General features: G+C 38.0%; 1 protein-coding gene across 1 annotated transcript in view; it reads left to right on the top strand.

The window, feature by feature from the left end:
• Positions 1–21676, top strand: part of sema6ba (sema domain, transmembrane domain (TM), and cytoplasmic domain, (semaphorin) 6Ba) — a 133881-nt gene that overhangs the window by 71778 nt on the left and 40427 nt on the right. The window contains exons 2-5 of the mRNA XM_084411996.1: positions 2101–2224; positions 6474–6588; positions 8234–8294; positions 8408–8470. Coding sequence (XP_084268122.1) covers positions 2119–2224; positions 6474–6588; positions 8234–8294; positions 8408–8470 — 345 coding nt within the window. The 5' untranslated portion in view covers positions 2101–2118. The remainder of the gene's footprint in view (positions 1–2100; positions 2225–6473; positions 6589–8233; positions 8295–8407; positions 8471–21676) is intronic.

The following is a 21676-nucleotide window of genomic DNA, read 5'->3' as shown; positions in this document are numbered from 1 at the left end:
ACTCAGTTGTCTCTTCTGTCTAAGCATCCTTACCCACTTTTGATGAAAGTCAAAAGCCTGGTTCTGTGAGACTGTTCAGATTATGTGATGTATGTTGCTTGACCATGGTTCACTCTGTTGCATGTGTGTTTGTGTCAGTAATATACTGCAGCGGAGAGGGTTGACACGCGCTCATAAATTATCCAATTACTGCAACCATGCTGTGAAATAAAGAAAGGAACAGATGAAAAAGGAGTGTGGAAAAGAAAAGAGCAGATGGTGGGGATCGTTCTAGAAGCCACTGGCCACTCCTTCGTCCACAGACTCAATGAAAAAGGTGCTGAAGATGAATTGCGGTGCGTGTCTTTGAGCGAGTGTGTGTGTGTGTGTGGTCTCGGGACAGTACAGTAATTGAGGGTTGTCCGTGAAAGAGAAGCCCTCAAGACTCTCATCTGGTTTCTGTCCGAAAGAAGAACTGATTGTCGGAGATGAAAGCTTTTGTTAAACAGTTTTATGCCCCACTTACGTTCACTAGTAGACAGACGGTTTCCTAACACCCGATAAAATCGTGCAAGTCTGTTTTGCTTTACAGAAAGGTATTGTGGTTGTTGTAAGTAGTCTGTTCCTCATGAAGTGCCCAAATAAATGCCAAATGTCAAATAATAAAGGGCTTCTGTTTTGCCTCACACTCATTTGGAGTCATCTGTGCATTTAGTTTCATTTCAGAATATGATGCTATGAAGCAATTAAGGGCACAAAGCATGACTAACACTCAGGATGTTTGATACTCCTTTGTATCATTAATCATTTTTACCTTTATCTTTTCAGAGACTGTTTGTTTGTTATATTATTAGCTCCAAAATCTGATATCGTACGAATTTCGATACTTATTGATTCCTAATTTCAATTCCAGTAAGAAAAAGAAAAAGAAAAAAAACTTAGATATCATTTACATTTATTCTAAGTCTTATTGCAAAACATTTCATTGTAGCTGAATACCGTGATCAAAAATCAACAGGCTAAAGAACACTGACACAAGGAACTTTTGCCTATATGGTTTAAAAATACCATAGTAAAAACAACTAGCCTAACTACTATACATTTAAATCATAAATAAAGACAAACTCAGTAATTAAAAAAGAACAAATTAGCAAATTAGCAATCGCACAAATAAATACAACTGAACAAAGATATACAATTGTACGGAGCCCCTAAATGGACCTTTGCAAATTTTTGCAAAGGTCCATTTAGGGGCTCTGTACAATTGATATAAACAGTGTTTTAAGATTTTTAGGTATTCAGGTACAGAAACTGTAATCAAATGTAAAATAACACTGCACTTTATAAATAAAATATACATTACAAATATAGTTACAAAAGATCAAGTGTCTTTTTTTATTTGATTAACGTTAATTACACAGATGGCAGCAGGAATATTACGCTGCTGTCACTTTAAGAGCTGCATGGATCCTTAACTGTTATGAGTTTTCTTTGTCGACTGTTTCTGTCCTCTTAAGACATAACCGATTGTGTTTACGAGGATATTTGGACATATTTGTGTGTTCATTTGTCCGTTCAAGTGCAAAAAGACACGGAAGAGAACTCAATTCAGTATCGCACACTATTTTTTTTAGCGCGGTTTTGTGTGTGCACATTTTTGCAGAAAAAAGCACGCGGGTCTTCTTGTGCTTGAATGATTAAGGATAAGATAAGAATTAAGGATAAGACAAGAATCCGATTCCTGGTCTTAAGTATTTGATTTCAGAATCATTCCATTCCATTTCCATTGCATTCCGGCTGCATGCAATATTTGCGTGTGATATTACTGTTAGTATTGTGCTTATTAGAGCACTAACCCCTTAGCAAAGCAACAAGCTAACATAAGACTATATTGGAATCTGTGATTGTTGATCAAGTCTCTCATGCTTTCACTATTTGTGTAACTCTTAACAGAGTTGCTGTCCATAAATAGCGTTTCATTTAAGAGTTTTTATGTCTTTTAGGGTGCTGAATTAGAAGGGTGCTGCCTATGTAGATCACAGCAACTCACTATAGCATTGTGGTGTGTGTTTTTTTCACTATTTTTGTAACTTAACCATTTATCTTCTCCTGCCTTCACAGCTCTGGTGTGTCGCTGCCATGGCGACCCTGACCCCCTGCTTCTTACGGATTTTTGCTGTCCTCCAATTGGCTGCCTGCTCGTTTCCAGAGGAACCTGGCCCTTTAATCTCCGCCCCTGCTGAGGGTAAGCACACGCCCCCTCCCCAATTACACTGTACCAGTTTAAGCGATATCAGCAGGTTCGTTTTCAGTTGGACATACACCGTACGACACATTTATGTTCTTTCATGCCTGCTCATTTAGAGCATAACATCACAGTCAGCATTTAGCTCATAAATTAGCTTTGAGGCTTTGCCTTTCAAAAAAAATGCACATCAGTTGGATTTCTGTACCAGGTTTCATGATTATGAACATCATAAGAATAGTTTTCTGTGCCACATTATATATATTATACTTCCAAAGTCCAGTGCCAGTGGTCCATATGATACATTCATAATGTGAATTTTTTTTTTCCAGTGAAGCCTAATATACCACTGCTATTATTTTGATACAGTAAATACCATTATTTATTTTAGTCTTTCAAGTATAAAAGCTAATGAATAATGACATAGGAGTAACCAAATTGGCCACTAACTAAACCTGACTTGCTCTAATAAGATCCTCCCTAGTGAGGGGAGTCTTAAATGGTTCACTCAAAAAAATGAAAATTGACATTGTTTACTCACCCTCATGTCGTTCCAAACCCGTAAGATTTTTGTTCATCTTCGGAACACAAATAAAGATCTTTTTGCTAAAATCTGAAAGCTTTCTCCATATACAGCTACCACTTTGACGCTTCAAAAAGTTCATAAAGAGATCATAAAACTAATCCATATGAATTGAGCGGTTTAGTCCAAATTTTTTGAAGAGACACGATCACTCTATATGATGATCAGATTTAACTTAGGCTTTTATTCACATATAAACAATCATCAACTCACACATCAGTTGTGGTAAACGGAAGCTCAAGCATGTTTGCTTGACGTGCGAGAACCAATGAGGTTCATTCTTGTGTTACGCAGCACGTTTGAGCTTCAGCAAGAACCAATGAGGTTCATTCTTGTGTTACACAGCAAGTTTGAGCTTCAGCAAGAACCAATGAGGTTCATTCTCTTGTTACGCAGCAAGTTTGAGCTTCAGCAAGAACCAATGAGGTTCATTCTCTTGTTACGCAGCAAGTTTGAGCTTCAGCAAGAACCAATGAGGTTTATTCTCTTGTTACGCAGCAAGTTTGAGCTTCAGCAAGAACCAATGAGGTTCATTCTCTTGTTACGCAGCACGTTTGAGCTTCAGCAAGAACCAATGAGGTTCATTCTTGTGTTACGCAGCACGTTTGAGCTTCAGCAAGAACCAATGAGGTTCATACTCCTGTTACGCTGCATGTTTTAGCTTCTGTTTATGTTCACTGATCAATGTTTATATGTGAATAAAAGACTAAATTCAATCTGTTCATCATATAAAGCGATCGAAATATCTTCATTTGTGTTTTGAAAATGAATGAAACTCGTACGGCTTTGGAAGGACATCAGGGTGAGTAAATGATAACAAATTTTGGGTGAACTATCCTTTTTAAAAACGACTCTACATACACGAGTTTTAAATGCATAAACTGGTATTTTACAGAAGTTATGTGGGCATGAAATAGATTTACATATACAAAGTTGGCCTGCGTCATTAAAAAATAATCATTAAGATTCTGACGTTTGGCTAACTGAGAGACCATTTGGGTTGCATGAGATGCACCTTGCAGCATAAGAAAAAATTACCTTTAGAAACTCTGTTAACTTAAAGTTAATCCTTATACATTATCGTATAATTCACACTCCACCCTTTAATGTGGTAAAATCACGGTTTTCTTGTGGCTATGTTAAAGCTTTTACACTGCATGCTGCACTGCCACTGTTGTGAAGCCAAGACTGTTCTTTTAAATGTACATATGTATGACATATGATGTGTACATGTCGCACTGTTTGTAAATAGTTTAGCACGTTAGTGTTCACGGATGGATGAAATACACCATATGGCTGCGATCTTTTTAAAAGCCTTTCAACATAATGGTGCTGGAATAACGAGACTGTGGATGTGTGTTCGAGTATACAAGGGGTTGTATTCCCTATAGATCCCACAAACCAGAATCAGTGATATTGATGAACAGCCACTCATGCATCTCTAATGATTCAGTAGAGACCAGGGGTTAAAGTTCATCCAGCACAATGTGTATGTGGGTCAAGTTTTGTCCCCACAAGGATAGTTAAACCTGTTTTCACCTACGTTGTAGGGTCCTGCCAATGTTTGCTCTCTGCAAGGAAAACGGCTTTGAAAACATACTAAATAATGTCTTAATGAGAAAGTAAAAAAAGCAGAATGGTTTATGTGAGGAGTATATTTAGAGGTAAAGAACAGAAAATATCATTAGCCCAGAAGTCAGCGAAGATAGAAAAACAAACGTGCGTGTCTGTCTGTGTGTGTGTGAATCAAAGTGAATGTGACCTTTTTAAGGGTTTTCCGCATTTAATTACACTTTCCAAAGCACAAAAACATTTAAACCCTTGTGAAATGTGTCCAAACAACTAAAGGCAATACAAGCCAGAAACAACAACAGTATCTCTATCCTTCTCTCCTTATTACAGTGAAATAAATTACTAGCAGAAACTGTACAGAATATTATTAGCATTCAGTAAATATGTGGGTGTCCTCAGGCTTCTCTGCCCTCAGACACAGAATGCAGATCCGTCTCTCTGCGGTTGGAGGACACATTCCTGTTTGTTTGTTTTTTTGTTTTTTTTAGTGGTAATCTGGTTTTTAATTGTGTTTAACCTCTTTCCACAGCATTTGGAAAGCAATTTTGCTTATCTGAAATGTGTGAACGCACTCTGAACTGCTAGCGACTCTTTTCAACAGCGCTTTATGCAGGAGCCTTTTGGGGGACACAATATGAAACTTATCAGCTTTGCTCATGAATATTAATTATGCGACGGGACATTGGCCCAGGAGTCCTAACTGATTGTCTGGGCAGGTTGCATTAGCCACAGCAGGATTAGCGCTTACTGTGTGTGCGTCAGTGTTATTTTATTGTAATTTATGTCATATTTTAGTATATATTCATATTTTGTATTAGCTTTTATTTTTATATCTGTAATTTTAGTTTTAGGTTTAGTAATTTAATGTGCTTTGTCATTTTTGTATTAGTTTTAAAAAAATATATTTCCATTTAGCTTAGTTTTAGGGTTAAGTTAATTAACGGAAAAGCTTTTCCCTTTGCATTTTCTCGTCGTCAAAAGGATCCCCGTCCACACGGATCCGTGAAAAGTTAAAAACGCTGTATTATGCCGCCAGGCCAGTAGTTGGCGATGTCACTTTGTAAAGAAACTACGCGTCTATAGTCTGAACACGTAATACGTATGCGCATGACGTCACCGTTTTCACAAATTCACATTCTTATTGAGACGATAACGGTATCAGTTTTTTAAAAACTTGCACTTTGAAACACATTTTCAGGCGCCCAACACGCTGGCCAAAACATGGAAAAGTTTTCCGTTTTTAGTTGAAAATGTGTTGTGTAAACACCCCCTTACTTTTAGTAATTTTAGTACATTTTTGTAAAAACAGTTTTTGTGCTATACAAGTTGACAGAGGTCATGTGAATTTTTTCATGGATATCCTGGTTATGGGGACTGGGGGGTGTCCAGTTCTAAAATCATAAAAAAGTGAATGTATGTAAAATATACATACCATATAATGCATTCATAATGTGAACAAATTGTTCTTTGTAGTCATTCATTTTTACAATGAATCAGTTCAGAAACTAGTCTAAGTAATTAATTCAACTCACTGATTCAGTGATTCAGTCAAAGTGTGTTAACAATTCACTGTAATGAATTATCAGTAAGCAATGATGTGTATTCCTTTTTCTCATAAAAAGCTATCACATAACTTATGAAGACTTGGCACACAAGTTGTATATACCAATCTTATGATGCTTTTATGGTGATTCCTTATTTGTTGTAACTGCGTATAGTCAGAGCGACCAGTATATTATGAAAGAAAGAGAGGTTTGGAATGACATGATGGCGGGTAAATAATGACACAACTGTTATTTTTGGGTGAACTTTCCCTTTAGGACGACTTGTTGTTGGACTGTGACACAATGATGTATGTCTTTGTCCTTTATTCCTGTCTCGGAGGTCTTCCATCTCTAACTCTTCTGGGAAAGTGATGGACGTATTCCTGCCTGTGGTTTAGTGTCTGTTTCATCCATCTATACTTCATATTTTGACTCTTTTGTTTGGGTGCCCCTAATGTCTCTCTTTTCCATCTCAACTAGTCATTTTTTTCCCCCACATGTTGACATCCCCGTTACCCCCTTCTGAATTGTCTGTTTCTTTATCTGTAAGTGGTGAGGCGATATCCAGTGTTTGTGGGCCGAGCGCATCGCTCTTACACCCGTCAGGAGCCGCTGTACATTCAGACCGTCCTGAAAGTCAATCGTACACTCTACATTGGAGCCAGGTAAAGCCCACATGCATTCACAATGACTTAACATACACATTTTAAATGTGATAATTTTTATAATAATTTTGCAAAATTGCACATGCTGTACTAAGAAACAAATGTTAAATCGATTCATTCATGCACTCAAGATTCGTTCACTCAGTAACATCACCGTATTTGGTTTTACTTTATAGATTAAAATGACATGAATATAATATCCTCTCTTTTATTAAAAGCTTTCTGTTTCACTAATCCGTCTCGTTACCAAATTGGTCTTAATCGGAAGTGACAAGTTACACAATGAGAAAATGTCATTACCGTTTTCAAGCTCTGAGATGAACACCCATGTCCTAATGGCTCAACACAATGCGCCAATATAGCAGCATGTTCTTGACACACTGTCAAAGTATGCATGTGGAAATCTGTCTCCAGTTGGACTGGTGTTACATTTAGTAACATCTTTGAAATCCGTCACATGGAATCCGCCTTCAAAGTCCGAGCTGGGAGGATTTAGACTCTCCAGGGAGTTTGCATGTGGTCCTGGTTAGGCAGTGGTTGAAAGCTAAACCTCTGTTCGCTGACCTTTAACCATTACACAGTCAAGCAGCTTGAACGCTTGCTGTCTATCTCTGAAGCTAGAGAACAAATGTAGTCTATCTTCAGTTTCTGAGCTCTTATAAACTCTTTTACACATTCTGAAAAGGTGGAAATTCTGATAAACCAGTTACTTTCTCCACAGAACTCTGAGGCTGACATCTCTAGAGCTGAGAACTCAAATTTAAACTTTCCCATAGACAGGTTGATGGATTTGTTTTATCAAAACCCTTTAGTGCTTCAGTGTATTAGGTGGTGCTAAAATATATCTTCACAGACTTTCTGTTTTGTCTCGGTTAGTCACATGATTTAGGCTGCAATTTGATTTGCATACTTCTAATATGCACTACACTGTGACTGAAAATAATCTTAAAACAGCAAATCAGAATTGGTTATTTCTTCAGAAGCTATTGTTTACATGACAGTGTTATTTAAGTATTATTTATACTTAGTAGGCTATTTATTCATATTTAAAAAATATTAGCTTATATTTTTATATTTGTTTAGTTTTCATGTAGTAAAAAAACATTTTTTTATATATATTTCTGTTTAGCTTCAATTTATATTTATTTCAGTTTTAGTAATTATAGTACTCAATTTTATTTCAGTTTAAGGCAACATATTTTTGAAATTTCAACGTTACAAATTTTCGTCCAATATTTATATATTTTTGAAATTTCAAACAGTTTTAGTTTTAGTCGCTATATTCACTATATGTCAAAATATTAATAAGGGTTGTTTTAAGATGATATGTCTTTAGTTAACTTTTTTTTTAACCCAATTAGTAATTTTTTTCCTCTCTTTTTAAGCATAAACCTCTTTCTTTTGTGTTAAATTACTGAAAGCAATAATGTAATGAGCAGTGTGTATTTAATAAGAAGATATATTCACTGGAAACTTCTGTCACAAAATGTGTTTTTGTGTGTAGTCGAATGCATACTCTATAGTTTGAAAAGGATGTGAATTGGGGATACAGTATTTGTGTTAAATTAAGTTCCATTTCCATTTTCATTGTTACTGATGGTCCATGTATGCGGTGTGCGTGTTGTGTGTGTGTGTGTTGGTACAGAGATGACCTTTATCGAGTGGAACTGGACCATGTATCTGGAGATGAAATGTTCTACAGCAAGGTGAGCCCTTGTGCTGCTCTCTGTCTCTTGCACACACATAATTGCATGTTTGAACACTTCGCTTACCCTCCCATGGATGTGGGTGATAATTTTATTCCTTTGTCATTTCGCAGAAAAGGACGTGGGAATCCAATAAGAATGACATACGCATCTGTAGAATGAAGGGCAAACATGAGGTGAGCGTTCAGTGCCAAATAACACAAACGTTTTTGCTTTTTTTTCACATTTCATGGCTTTTTTAGCGCTATCTGTGTGGAGAAATTCATTCAAAGCATTTTGAGTGATTTACTTGCCAAGAGCTGGATGTTTCAAACCTGTGGCAGAGCTGGATACAGTCTCACATGAATACATTTTCCCAGAGAGTAAATGTATAAAATAGGGATTTGGTTTATATTTGCAGGCTCACAAGAGAACGTCACTTGAGCCTCTCTTCGGATAGTTTTAACCTTATTACGGAGGATTACTAACTGCGGATGTAGATTTTCCAATTAATTGCTCGTTTTTAATTCCTACTGTAATTATTAGCTTAACGTTACTGTCAATTTAGCTGTCAGTTACCTTTTACTGTATGACTCTTGTTGTTTTATCACATATGCTATCTTTTCTTGTGTTAATGTGTCTCTTATGTTGTTGTGTTAAATATTAATTTGATGCGTAAACAGCAAACACTAATACAATTCATGCAGCATACTTATTCAAATAGAGGGACATGCAATTTGTCAAAGAACTAACAGTATTCATAGTATACAATGGCAGGTTTATTTGGAAAAATGTACACATGTTTCTTCTGCACATCCTTCAGTCAAAGAAATAATATCCAAAAATAACTAATGATTTGTGCAATACCTGAAATTGGGCAAAACAGTTTCTCTACTTTAGTCCACTTTAATTTAGCACTGCATGTATTATTACTGTATATCAATATGAAATTTTAAAGTATGCGTTTTAATTCTCTTTTAGGCAAACACGCCACTATTCTGAGTTAATGAGGCTCATTGTAGAGTGCACAGGATTCATGAAATGTAATTTTATTGAAAGGCAATATTCATGTAGTGTACCACATACTGGCGTCTCCATTGGAAACAGTTTTGTCTTTTATTCAGCACATTTGGACCTGACAGCTCCTGCAGCAGCTCACTTAAGAAGCTCAATAATGAGCGATCGACATGCTGGTTTGGTAAAAACAGGTGTTACTCAATCATTACACAATGAATGACAGAAGTTAAGATGATTTTAAGAAGGTGATTTGCCACAATATTAGGAAACATGGTCTTTGTCGCACAGGATCTGTTAAGGGATAGATCATGATGACACAACACTCTTAAAAATAAAGGTTCTTTAATGGCATCTCTGGTTCCATGAAGAACCTTTAACATCCCCTTTTCATAGGTTGGAATAAAATGGTTCTTTTAAAGGGGTCATCAGATGCCCATTTTCCACAAGTTGGTATGATTCTTTTGGATCTTCATGTAAAGTTTGTAACATACTTTGGATAAAATTCCTCAATGGTTGTGTGAAACAACACCCTTTTTACCTCCTCAAAAACAGCTCTGTTCACAGCGACCCGTTTCGGTGCATGTCAATGATCATGAGCAACTGCTCACCCCACCCCTCTCTTCCATGGCTGGTGTCCACACATAAAGTGCTGCCTTGGCAGACAGTGGACAAATGGTCGAGGGCGGAAATATGCTAATACGGGACAGTCCGTCAGTGGGCGTGGGCGGAGCATCAGCATGTATGACGTCATATTGCTCAGAAAATCCAAACGGCTTGATTATTGAGAGTGTGTAGGCCAGGGGTGCCCAATCCTGCTCCTGCCGATCGACTGTCCTGCACAGTTCATCTCCAACCCTAATCAAACACACCTGCCTTTAATTTTCAAGTGATCCTGAAGACCTTAATTGGTTTCTTCAGGTGTGTTTGATTAGGTTTGGAGATGAACTGTGCAGGACAGTCGATCGGCAGGAGCAGGATTGGGCACCCCTGGTTTAGGCTTTTTGAGGATTATATGCAAACACTATATAAAAGTGAATTTTACATCCGACGACCCCTTTAAGAACTTTCTGTTCTGAGGGGAACCCAAAATGGTTCTACAGGGTGGGCCATTTATATGGATACACCACAATAACATGGGAATGGTTGGTGATATTAAAGTCCTGTTTGTGGCACATTAGTATATGTGAGGGGGCAAACTCCTCAAGATGGGTGGTGACCATCACATATACTAATGTGCCACAAACAGGACTTTAATATCACCAACCATTCCCATGGTATTACGGTGTATCCATATAAATGGCCCACCCTGTATAATGGCATCACTGCGAAATCAACCCCGTTTGGAACCTTTATTTTCAAGACGAACAACCTACTAGTTGATTTAGGGCTGTATAAAAATAAATAAATAAATAATTAAATGAAATCAGTATTATAATGTGCATTTGGAAATGCAATGTGCCAACCATCTTCCCTTACTTGTTATGATGAGAAGGGCTTAAAAACTGATCTGTCAACAAATAAGGTTTAAGGGATTTCTGCATTTTTTCCACCAAAATAAAAGCTTGGTGGTTTGAAAATAAAGAAATCAAGAGAGTATAAAATAAACATTAGATTATTTTTCTTAAATGCTTGATTTGATATATTTTTCTGTATATTTTAGCAGCATGGCATCATGCTCTCCTTTTAGTCATGGGTAGTTTAAACTTTAATTATATTAAAAAAGGCTCCCACTGCTATACATTTACATTTACATTTATTAATTTAGCAGACCTTATAGCTATATAGCCACACAAATTCAGACATCTTTGGATTTTGCATTCTGCATTCATTCCTTTTTTAATGTGCCTGGAGTGTTGCATTTTTAAAGGAATATAACACCCAAAAATAAAAATTCTGTCATTTTCTCATCCTCAAATTATTCTAAACCTGTATGAGTTTCTTTGTTCGTGTTGAACACAAAAGACATTTTGAAGAATATGGGTAATTAAACAGTTGTTGGTCCCCATTGACATGAATGATAAAAGTATGGGGAAGCCAATGGGAACCAGAAACTGTTTGATTACCAACATTCTTCAAAATATCATCTTTTTTGTTCAACAGAACAAAGAAACTCATTATTTTGGGGTGAACAATCCCTTTAAGACAACATGAAATGAAAAATACTTCAGCTTTTGAATCGCACCTCGAGACCCCTGTGTTCTGCAACCTAATTAGTTGATTTTGAAAATATGTAGGTTTTTTTCTCCAAATCCCTTGATCTATCCTGCCCAAATAGTTCTCCTCAACTCTTGGTTTATTATTCTCTTTAACTTGAGGAGATTGTGAAGGTCTGTTTTTTAAGCTGAAGTTGGGCTGAGTTCAGTTCTCATGTCCCAGACGCGATTGTGTCTTTCTTTGAAGTTTTCGTGATAAACCTGTTCTTATTCTTCAGTTTCAGAGGCTAATTACCTTCTGCCTTCTGCCCACCTTCATAATGTAGGAGTCCTGCTTTCCCGCTCTTTCGCAAACCAGGGCGTTTTAATAGATGTGTATGACTGCAGGGGAGAGAACTTCAAGGGACTGAGTGTCAAACCTGGACAAGGATTATTGTTTGGCAAGAGGGAGCTTACAAATTAGACCTGTCTGCCACCCACCCACATGTTCGCAGAAATCTGAGACATCAAACACGCACCTGCGAATCTCTGCCTCCGGCACTTTCTGCAACAGGGTCTCATTCTCTCTCCTCCTTGCTTTTTCTTTCTTGCCCTTTCCGTGTTGTTTTTTGTTCATGATCACTAATTACCTCATCCACTATAAACTGTTTTTTCACAGCATTCGTCTCTAATTGTATGAGATTGACAGAATATTAGCGCAGACGGACAGAAAAAGAGCTAGAAAGGCCAGAAACACTTCCGTTTGAGAAACACGTCCAATTACCTGTCCTTCTGTCAGATATCTGACCGCACACCTCCACACACCACTGATATCAGACTGCTGATCCAGGAGCCAGTTTTTGCATTTCATATGCTCTAGAATAAGATTAGATGGACTTTAGAAAGTGCTGTCAGATGAAATGTTTGATCTGATCTAGCATTTGTTCCTTTAGTAATTGTGGCCTTGCTACTTGATTTAAGCTGACATGATTTGATAATGAGGGAGGAAATTCAATATCCTCTGGTGGAGAACAGTGACTGGATCTAAAACCCTCATATCTCGATCGATGTTAGTTATCGAAACCACACAGAAAAAAAACCGCAACACACAGTAGACACTGGTTTTTTGCATCGCAGAGCTGCTCTCCCGCACTGTGTTTTTTGCTAGTTTCAGCCCGACGCAGTTATCATTTTCGCGTCCTGCGCCACGTTGTTTAAATAGCAAATGCATTTGCGCCCATTTGTGTGCTGGTCTGAAAACAAGGTGTGTTCAGGCGCATTTCTATTTTGAGGCAAATGAAATAGACTGTGCCATTGACCAACTGAAACCTGGTCTAAAGTCAGTGGCGCAATATTTTTATATTACCCTTAAATACCCTTAAATGGTTTGCTCGCGTGTTTTAACCTCGCGCACAAGCAGATCCATTTCCTCGCTAGAGAAGCGAAATTCCGCCATTTAAATAGCAATCTGCCATGGCGCGAGCGCAACTGGCTTTTAAAGGGAATGGGAGATGAGACTCTGATTGGTTTATTGCACATTATGCCCAAAACACACCCATTACTCATTAAGAGAATAGGGACAATCCTTTTAGACCATGCGCAGGGTGCGCCGACCATTTTCCCTGCGTTAAACTAGCAAAAGTGGATTCGCTTTAGACCATGCGCTTAGATCGTTAAAATAGGGCCCGTCCAGTCCGGTTCCGTTCACACAGCGCGTGTTTTCAGAGCATGCGGTTGTGAGTCCTGAAAATGTATGAGTTCATAATACAAAAAAAAGTTTGGTTATAGAATGCGGTTGTCACTCCAGTACATAAACAAACTGTGTGTGAATGTAACCGTATTAAGGACTGACAACCGTATTCTGCTGCTGTGTGAACGTGGCCAAAGTGACCAATTCAAATCCAATCAAAACAGTTTCAACGTAGTGTTGACAGTGGTGCAATAAACCACAATAACATCTTCAGAGGTAGATAAATTGATCATTCATTATTCATATGAAGGGTCTTCAGATGCATGAGTTGAATTATTGCATTTGTCTGTCTCTCGGCTTGCTTTGATTGGCTTTTATGAAGCACATGATAAACAGATTTCTACAGCAACAACATTGTGACTACAACAAGATCACATCTGTCTCCTGTGATACCTGTCTGCACACTCCTGTGTGTGTGTGTGTGTGTGTGTGTGTGTGTGAGAGAGAGAGAGAGAGAGAGAGAAAGACATAAAAGACACACACTGCCTCTCGAGTGTCTCGACGTGTTACAATTGTCATTTTTACTCGCTTGAAGGGCACTGCAGGAAGAGAACTATATTTGGTCGTTCTGTATGAAAATGAGCAATGCGATTCCATCACGAAGGATTCACTGAATATCTTTTTGTTCAGTCCTGGAGAAAATTTTATTGCTCAGATATTGCTATTTTACAGCTCAAGGCACTTCATGGGTTTCATTGAATTTTGTCACAGATGTTTTGCCTAAAATGTCTAGGAGTAATAAAGTTGAGACAAATGTGAAATTGCAGGGAGCTATAAAGCTAAGTATGTGAACCCTTTGGATTTTTGCATGCAGTGAAATTCTATCTAATTTTCAGCTCTTAAAAATATAGTCGCAACAATCTGAATACACTGTGAATAAACATTCACAATTGCTATTTTAAAAGTTGCACATTTCATGTCTAATATGATGTCATTTGTGATTTCTCTCTTGCGTATATTTCAGAGAGACGAGACTGTCTAAGCACTGAATGTGCAGTTATCCATCTATATCTTAAAGGGGCAGTAAGCGATTTCTGAGAACGCTGTTGAAAGCAGACCGAGCAGCACAACACACTTGTGGCCAATCAGCAGTGAGGGGCGTGTCCACTCATGATGGGGGGAGGAGAGAGAGTGAGCAAGAGGGAGATTTGAAAAAAGACTGTAGAAAGAGAGATGGTTGAGAGACATTAAAAAAGAGAAAAGCTCAGAGGAATATCACTAGAAAAAGAAGAGTTATGATCAGGCAAGAGCTTTATGACCTGTTAATATTAGAACAGGTTTTTTTTGCTGTTTCACAAGATCAAGATATGCTGTTGTTGTAATGCTAGCTATAGTAACAGGACAGTTTTGAGTGTCATTGTTTATCTGTTGGCGACTAACAACCTTCCTTGTCGTTCATTTGTCATCTTTGCTTTATTTTTTGTGAAGCATTATTTTTCTTTGCTTTAGCTATGATAAAGAGACATCCACTCTGACATTTGTGAGCGGAGCAATGAAGGGAGCGGTGTGTTTGTTAATTTCACATATCAACAGTGTTTCCCTGAAATCCTTTAAACAAGGGTTTCCCAAATGGGGACTCGCAAACCCCTGGAGTTTCACAAGGGAACTGCTGGGGATTCGTGAATCGTTAGTTAATGAAAAGCTAATAATGAATGAAATCAAATGAAACATAAAAATAAACAAATGGGGCTGCACAATTAATCAAAATAAAACTGAAACCCGATATATCTTAACAAATAGTGATTTTCAAATCAAAAGCTGGGATTTATAAATATTTGTTTTTGGAGCTTGTAGTGTTAGTTGGTTCTTGTAAAGAGTGAAACCAAGTGTGAACGCCCTTAAAAGCCTAACTATTCTCATTTGCAGTACAGTCTTTGTTATTTTTGTCTGGGTGACATTTTTACATGAAATTAAATGTTATATCGCAATTGAAATTTTGGCAAGTTATGCAGACCTGTATATAAATAATTAAAAAATAAAGCACTTGCTAAAAATAGATTAATCTGTTTTCTTGCATGTTATTTGACAATTAATTGATTACCAGAGAGCTGTGAATATGTCATTGAATAATTGAAATATTAACTAACTTAACAGAGCCTCTGCTTTTAAACAACAACAACAACAATAACTTAATGTTTTATTCTAGCTTAATACACTCTTTTTTTAATCAACATTTGAGTAAGTTTCATAAAAAAGCACCATTTTGAACAAATAAATTTTTTTTTCAATTCATAGATAAGCTGTCAGCCGAACCTCTGAGATGTAGGCAGCGCTATTACACATCTTCTGAAAGGGTACAGAATCTTCGGATCCAAACACAGGCAAAAAAGGAGCAGAAACAAGCGATAAAAGCATTCGCTTGTTTCTGCTCCTTTTTTGCCTGTGTTTGGATCCGGCTGACATAACAGTCTGGGAACCTTTGCCTTACTGAGTGATTTTGGTGCAGAAAAAAGCGGAAAAGCAATTTGAGTGGGAGGAACGGGAGCGAACGGAGACATATGCAGAGAGAGAACAAGGAGTGGTGGAGAGTGAGGACGGTGAGAAGAAAAGCAGGAGAGTAAGGGAGGAGAAGACAGACTTTGATCAGAGTAGAAAGGAGTAGAGTCTGCTAGGGTGCGAGAACGTATACTGCCATGTCGCACGCTCTAATCTGAAGAATAAATCTTGACACTTTCTTGATGGTGTTTCACAGAGACCTGAAGCAAATGTGCTCTTCCCCAGAGCGAAACCTGCTTTTTACACTTCTGACGGGCGTACAGATCGACCCGCTCGCAATCCTGCATCTCTGATGAATTCAATTTTACAGTTTATGAAGCGGAACGTAAGATCTCCCCTCCCCTGCAGAGAGTTTACAGCGCACTGACACAGCTGGGCCGTTTTGCTCACGTTCGGCTGTGTGTTTATTGTGAGTCCTGACAGGAATAGATGGTGCTAAAGACATTTATTAAGTTTCTTAATTTGATCTAGTTTTCATCAATGTTCTCCGCATCTAAAGCAGAGTTCCTTTCCTGCTGATGTAACCAAGGCCTTGCGGGCAGGGAAATATAATATTAATCAACTATATGTTTATTTTGTAAATGTGAGTGAGTTTCCCTTGACATTCTGAGTGGTTTTTAGAGCTTTCATGGGTGGTTGCTTGGGGTGATGGCCAGGGCCGGACTGGGACACAATTTCAGGCCGGGAAATCCTACACCCATCCAGGCCATCCCATGGACCCAAATAAAATTTAGAAACACAGACAACCCTATTTTTTCCTAAATTACATTTATTGGTCTAAATCCTTAGGCTGGGGCTGTGTAAAATAATTAAAGGCTTTCTCTTGAACAGTATCCTCACTTATATCAGATACCCTAATATCTCTATGTCTCTCACTTCCACCAGTATCATCAGCCTCATACACCAATTAAAGTGGAGTACGAGTGTTATATATATATATATATATATATATATATATATATGTATGTGTATGTATGCATGTATAAAGTGTGCGTATTTTTATTGTACCTGTCACTTCACCTATATCACTACTTCACCTGTCTCTTCTTCACCTGTCACTTGTTCTGGCCTCATGTTACAAACAGAACTGTCTCCACCTTGGTGTAAAACAACCACCTTATTGTAATTTGTTTGCTCAGAATCTACATTTATTTTAGTAAAAAAATCTAAGTATTATATTTATGACAAAATGTTGTTGTTTTCATCTTAAAATTACTTAAATATCCAACATTTAGCAACACTAGGCTATATTTCATGCAATATGTTAAAAAAATATATATAAAAAATCTTATTTTGCTTCTACATGTCATCTCCCTGGCTGAATGTGTGATCATTGCACCACAGCTAGTGCTAGGTTGACTGTCTCCATTTTGATTTAAAAAAAAAAAAAAAATAGGAACAAAGTTTTAAACTTCACAAATGGGCAGACATCATTTTCTAAATTGTCTAATAAAATGTTATTGCATTATTTTTTGTTGATGTCTGCACTTTCACTCCTGTCTCCCTGCTCCCAGTACCACATAAATGTTAATATTTGTCTGCCTAAATTACTAATGTAACTTTACACTAAATAATATTCATCTCCTTTAGCATACAGTATTTTGAGTGATGATAGTAATAGGGTGCTATACCGCTTACATTTGCTAGCATTTCAATACTAAGTTAACAAAGAAAAAAGTCCAGTATTTACAGATATATTTACAGATACAGATATATTTACAGATTATATTTACAGATATTTTTCAACTGCACTTGAAACCCTGAACAGGTCATTCATTTTGCAACATTTTGCTGCTTGTTCTTGGGGTGCTTTCTTTTTCGTTGTCCGTTCCCTCTCTGCTCCACCTGGCCGCTTTCTCTCCATAATCGGGTGCTGCTCGCATTTTCTGTTTAACCGTTTGGCTGAGGCTTAAAGTATCGTAGCCTTGCCAGTCAAGACTAACAGATTCATGATTTTATTTTATTATAATAATTTTATTGAATGACGAATTCGAAAATGATCACTGGACACTGGTAAAGGTAGTAGTATAAAAAATATATATAATAATAAAAAATAAAATAATACAAATAAAATAAAAAAAATAAACGCTGGCTGGCAGCAGGCCAAATTAGTCGGCAGGCCACCGGGAATTCTCCCGGTGCTCCCGATGGCCAGTCCGGGCCTGGTGATAGCCTAAGATGGTGAACATGATTTCACCAAGTACATTCATCTATGATCCTGGATCAACATCTTTTTTTTTTTTTACAACATTACAATCAACCAATCAGATTTGAGGGACAAGTTTACAGTTTATGTCAAGTTTAGGCTTACAATCAGGGTTAGGTGCTTCTACATCAGTGTTATTCATTATAATTTCCCTCTGATTTTAGGGATAACTTGTGGATAGGGTTAGGCTTAGTTTTAGGGGTAGGGTTAGGACAACATTTTCGGACAGGATCAAGAAAATATGTTGATCCAGGATGTCCTACTTGGCAAAATCACAGTAACCGTATGTAGATATGGCTCAGGTCAGGATTTTTTGCCTGTTTTATCACTCACAAGATAAAAAAAATGTCTGTAATGGTACACCTCTCCTCTGCAAGCTGCACAATGTATCAGATCCATAGCACAAATAGTGCAGGAAAAGTTACAGACTGAAGTATGATCCCTAAAGTGAAGTATGAGTAATAGTTACTTAAGTTGGTCTCAGACTACAGGAGTTTTTAAATCTTAACACACTACAAGATTTAAAAATCATGGCACATCACACATTACAAGATCTTCTTAAGATAATCATGCCAGATAATCACCTGACGTAATCTCACGGGGAAGCGGATGTAAACAAAATGGATCCTGCGCCGCAGCAACTTGCTGTAGACATTAAACGAAGAGACATTATAAAGGCAGCCGTGGTGTTGCCGCATTTCGACCAGCTGTTCCTCCATCTCCCTTGTCCACTGGACCCATAGAGCTGCTTGATGTTTCGCGGTCGCCTTTTTTTAAAAGTTCCATCACTTCCGTCTCCTTGTAGACTTGTCTCTCATTGGCTATTGGGGAAGTACTGACATATTCATAGTCATCCTGATTTAAAATCCTCAATATCAAACATGTGTCCGATGTAAATGCCTCACATTACCAGATAATCTGGGTGGAACATTGGAACCGACCAATGCCCTGGACACGGTTTTTATCTCCAAAAACTGGGATGGGTAAACCGGGCATTAATTGGTCTGAAACTCTTGTAGTCTGAGACTGGCTTTACTAGTCGCCTCATGTAAAATAGCAATAGCCTCTTGCAATCCAAACAAGAAGATAAAATGTCAAATTACAGAAGTTAAATTCATTGTTGATCCACATTGGTAAAAACTATTAAAAACGCTGTATTTTACTGCTAGGCCAGTAGTTGGCGATGTCACTTTGTAAAGAAACACTATGCGCCTTTATCCTAGAAATCTAGACGCACCCTAGCGGCAGCAACATTTATTTTGCAGCCAGGGTAGTCTAGCAACTCTCCGTTGACTTTCGAGCTGGAAAAACCAAACTCTAGTCAGGCCAATCACATCGTGTATAGAGTCGGTGGGCGGGTTTTACATAATGACGACATTGCTTGTTCGGTTGTGTTGTGACGTTGTGACGGTTCTGCGTGAATTCCCTGCTACTTGAAAACAAAGAAGAGCTGCTGCTGGCGAACAGCGGTCTTTCGAATCGGCTTTGTCCGTGACTCTGGATTCTTAAAACAGGAAAATGTGTTCGTAGTTTTGCCGGCCAGATACGGCAAAAGTTTAATCTATCAACTAGCTCCGCTGTTGGGAAAACGCTCTGGTTGGTTGTAGCGCTGTCCTATTGCGTGCAGAGCGAATTTGAAAGACAGCCGTTTATCCCGCCCCTCGGATTGAGCCCTGCCAATGGTGAGTTGCCAGACCTAACATCTTGATGTAGGTCTGGCTTGCCAGGCTAATGCGCCTTTAGACTGAACACGTAATGCACATGTGCATGGCGTCACCGTTTTCACACATTCATCAATTTATTTTTAGTTTACATGGAGGCAATAACCAAATAATAATCGTTTTCAAAAATGTGCACTTTGAAACCCGTTTTCAAAAGTATGCATTTCAGGCACCCGTAAATGAATGCCTGGCCAAAATGCATACAAGGCTTTCAGTTGAAAACGGTGTCATGTAAACGGCCCCTTAGGATGAAGATCAGCTGGATTTTCTTTTAATTGGTGGGTAATTATGGGCAAACTGTTGCCTAATTTTGCCACTGTTTTTGCATTGTCTCCTGATGATCACCAAGAAAAACACACAGAGGGAAAAAACTGGCATTGCTGATGCGGGAATGTTAGAGCACCTCAATACCTCAATCTTTCACAGCATCCAGGTGGAAATACTCACGTAAAAAGAGGTGAAAGGTTGTCATTTTATATGCTTAGACACACACTCTTCAGCTTATCAAAAATGAAAAGATCCCTGTCTGTTCTTCTATTCAAACACATGCTCACACATGCTGTAAGTTGATCTATCAATAGGGAGTGTGTGTTTAACGCTGTGTGCAGCTTGAATGCATTTGTAACGACACTTAGATCTACATCTCTTGTGCAAACACACTCGGTGGACTTGCATCTGTAACAACACATAGAACCTTGGCAGTCCTGCTAATCACCTCAAAGAGCCTGACCTCAGTGTCGGCCCCCTCGGGTTTCAGCTCCACCAGGGGGCCCAGCCAAACTCAATGGGCAGAGTGGTGAATGGGTCCTATGGTGGAGCTGCACGTTGGGGCCCACATGCAGAGGTTTCAGCAAAATACACAAAACCACTTCAAAACGTTCCATTGATGTCCGTCAGGGAACAAAGACATTCCTGATTCGTGAGTGTTCGCAGCTGGTTATCCAGTAGGACTGCTTTTATAGCTGGACTCACGTCATGATGCATTCAAGTCCAGCTACTTCCTGTTTCTGTGCTACACAAAGACATGCAGCACAATTGTGCCTATTTAGTCCAAATACAATGTAAACACCAGGAGAAAAATGTATGTTATACGGCAAGGGTCTTCAACCGGGGGTCCGCAGCGGTACTGCAGGGGGTCCTTCAATTAAAGTTTGATCACAAATCATTTTTTGTTAAAAAAATAAAACGTGGTTAAAAACATCACAAAAGTCAAATTTAAATATAAGCACCCTGAAAAGAAAACAAGAGCACCCTCAGTTAATACTGTAATAATATAATATTATTGGCGAAACACATTTGTGCTCTGGAGACCGTGAAATGTTCCTATTTACAGCATGCTTTTTGCAGCGGTGAGAAATGTAGCCAATCACAGACATGTTTGTTGATCTCTTGAACGAGATGGCCAATCAGAGTTGTTTAAGTTAGAATCCACTAGTTTTTGTTCAAGTGCTGAGTTCTGCTCGCTCTCGCGAAACCTCTCTTTAACAAAGACATGATGCAAGTTAGATATTCATTATGCAGTGTGTGTACACAACTTTATTGATTTTATTGGAACGTTGTGAGATCGCGAACTGAGATGAGTGACAGCATTTTAGTGATTGTAAAGTGAGGCTATATAGATATAATAATCTATTAAATAAAAGTATTGTTTTTCAAGCTGCTAAGAGAGGACTGATGGCCAATTACATGCTGCAAAGTTTCGGAAGTGACATCTTCACAAAATGCAGGATTCACTCTCGAAAGTGCAATTGACATAGTGATACAAGCAAGGGACAAAAGTGTGGCATGTCAAAATAGAAATGCACAATATAAATGCAGACAAAATATTCGTATCATTATATTTTTTTAATTCCATTCAAATTATTGGTGAAAGTAATGACTTGTAAATAATCTTAAATGTCTACTACATTGCTGTTCTTGTTATGGTGGAGCTGTTGCTGACACATTACATCTGCACTTTAACCCACACTCATTAACGTATTGATTTGATTCTTAATTGTCCACCTGACAGTAAAATTAAAATGTTAATTTTTAATAAACTTGTAGCTACATTTCAGGTCAATGTTAAGTTGTCCATCTGA

Source organism: Rutilus rutilus (assembly GCF_951802725.1).
Source record: "Rutilus rutilus genome assembly, chromosome: 6".
Taxonomy (NCBI): domain Eukaryota; kingdom Metazoa; phylum Chordata; class Actinopteri; order Cypriniformes; family Leuciscidae; genus Rutilus; species Rutilus rutilus.
Note: the sequence above shows the minus strand (reverse complement) of the source record. Positions and strands in the feature narration are given on the sequence as shown.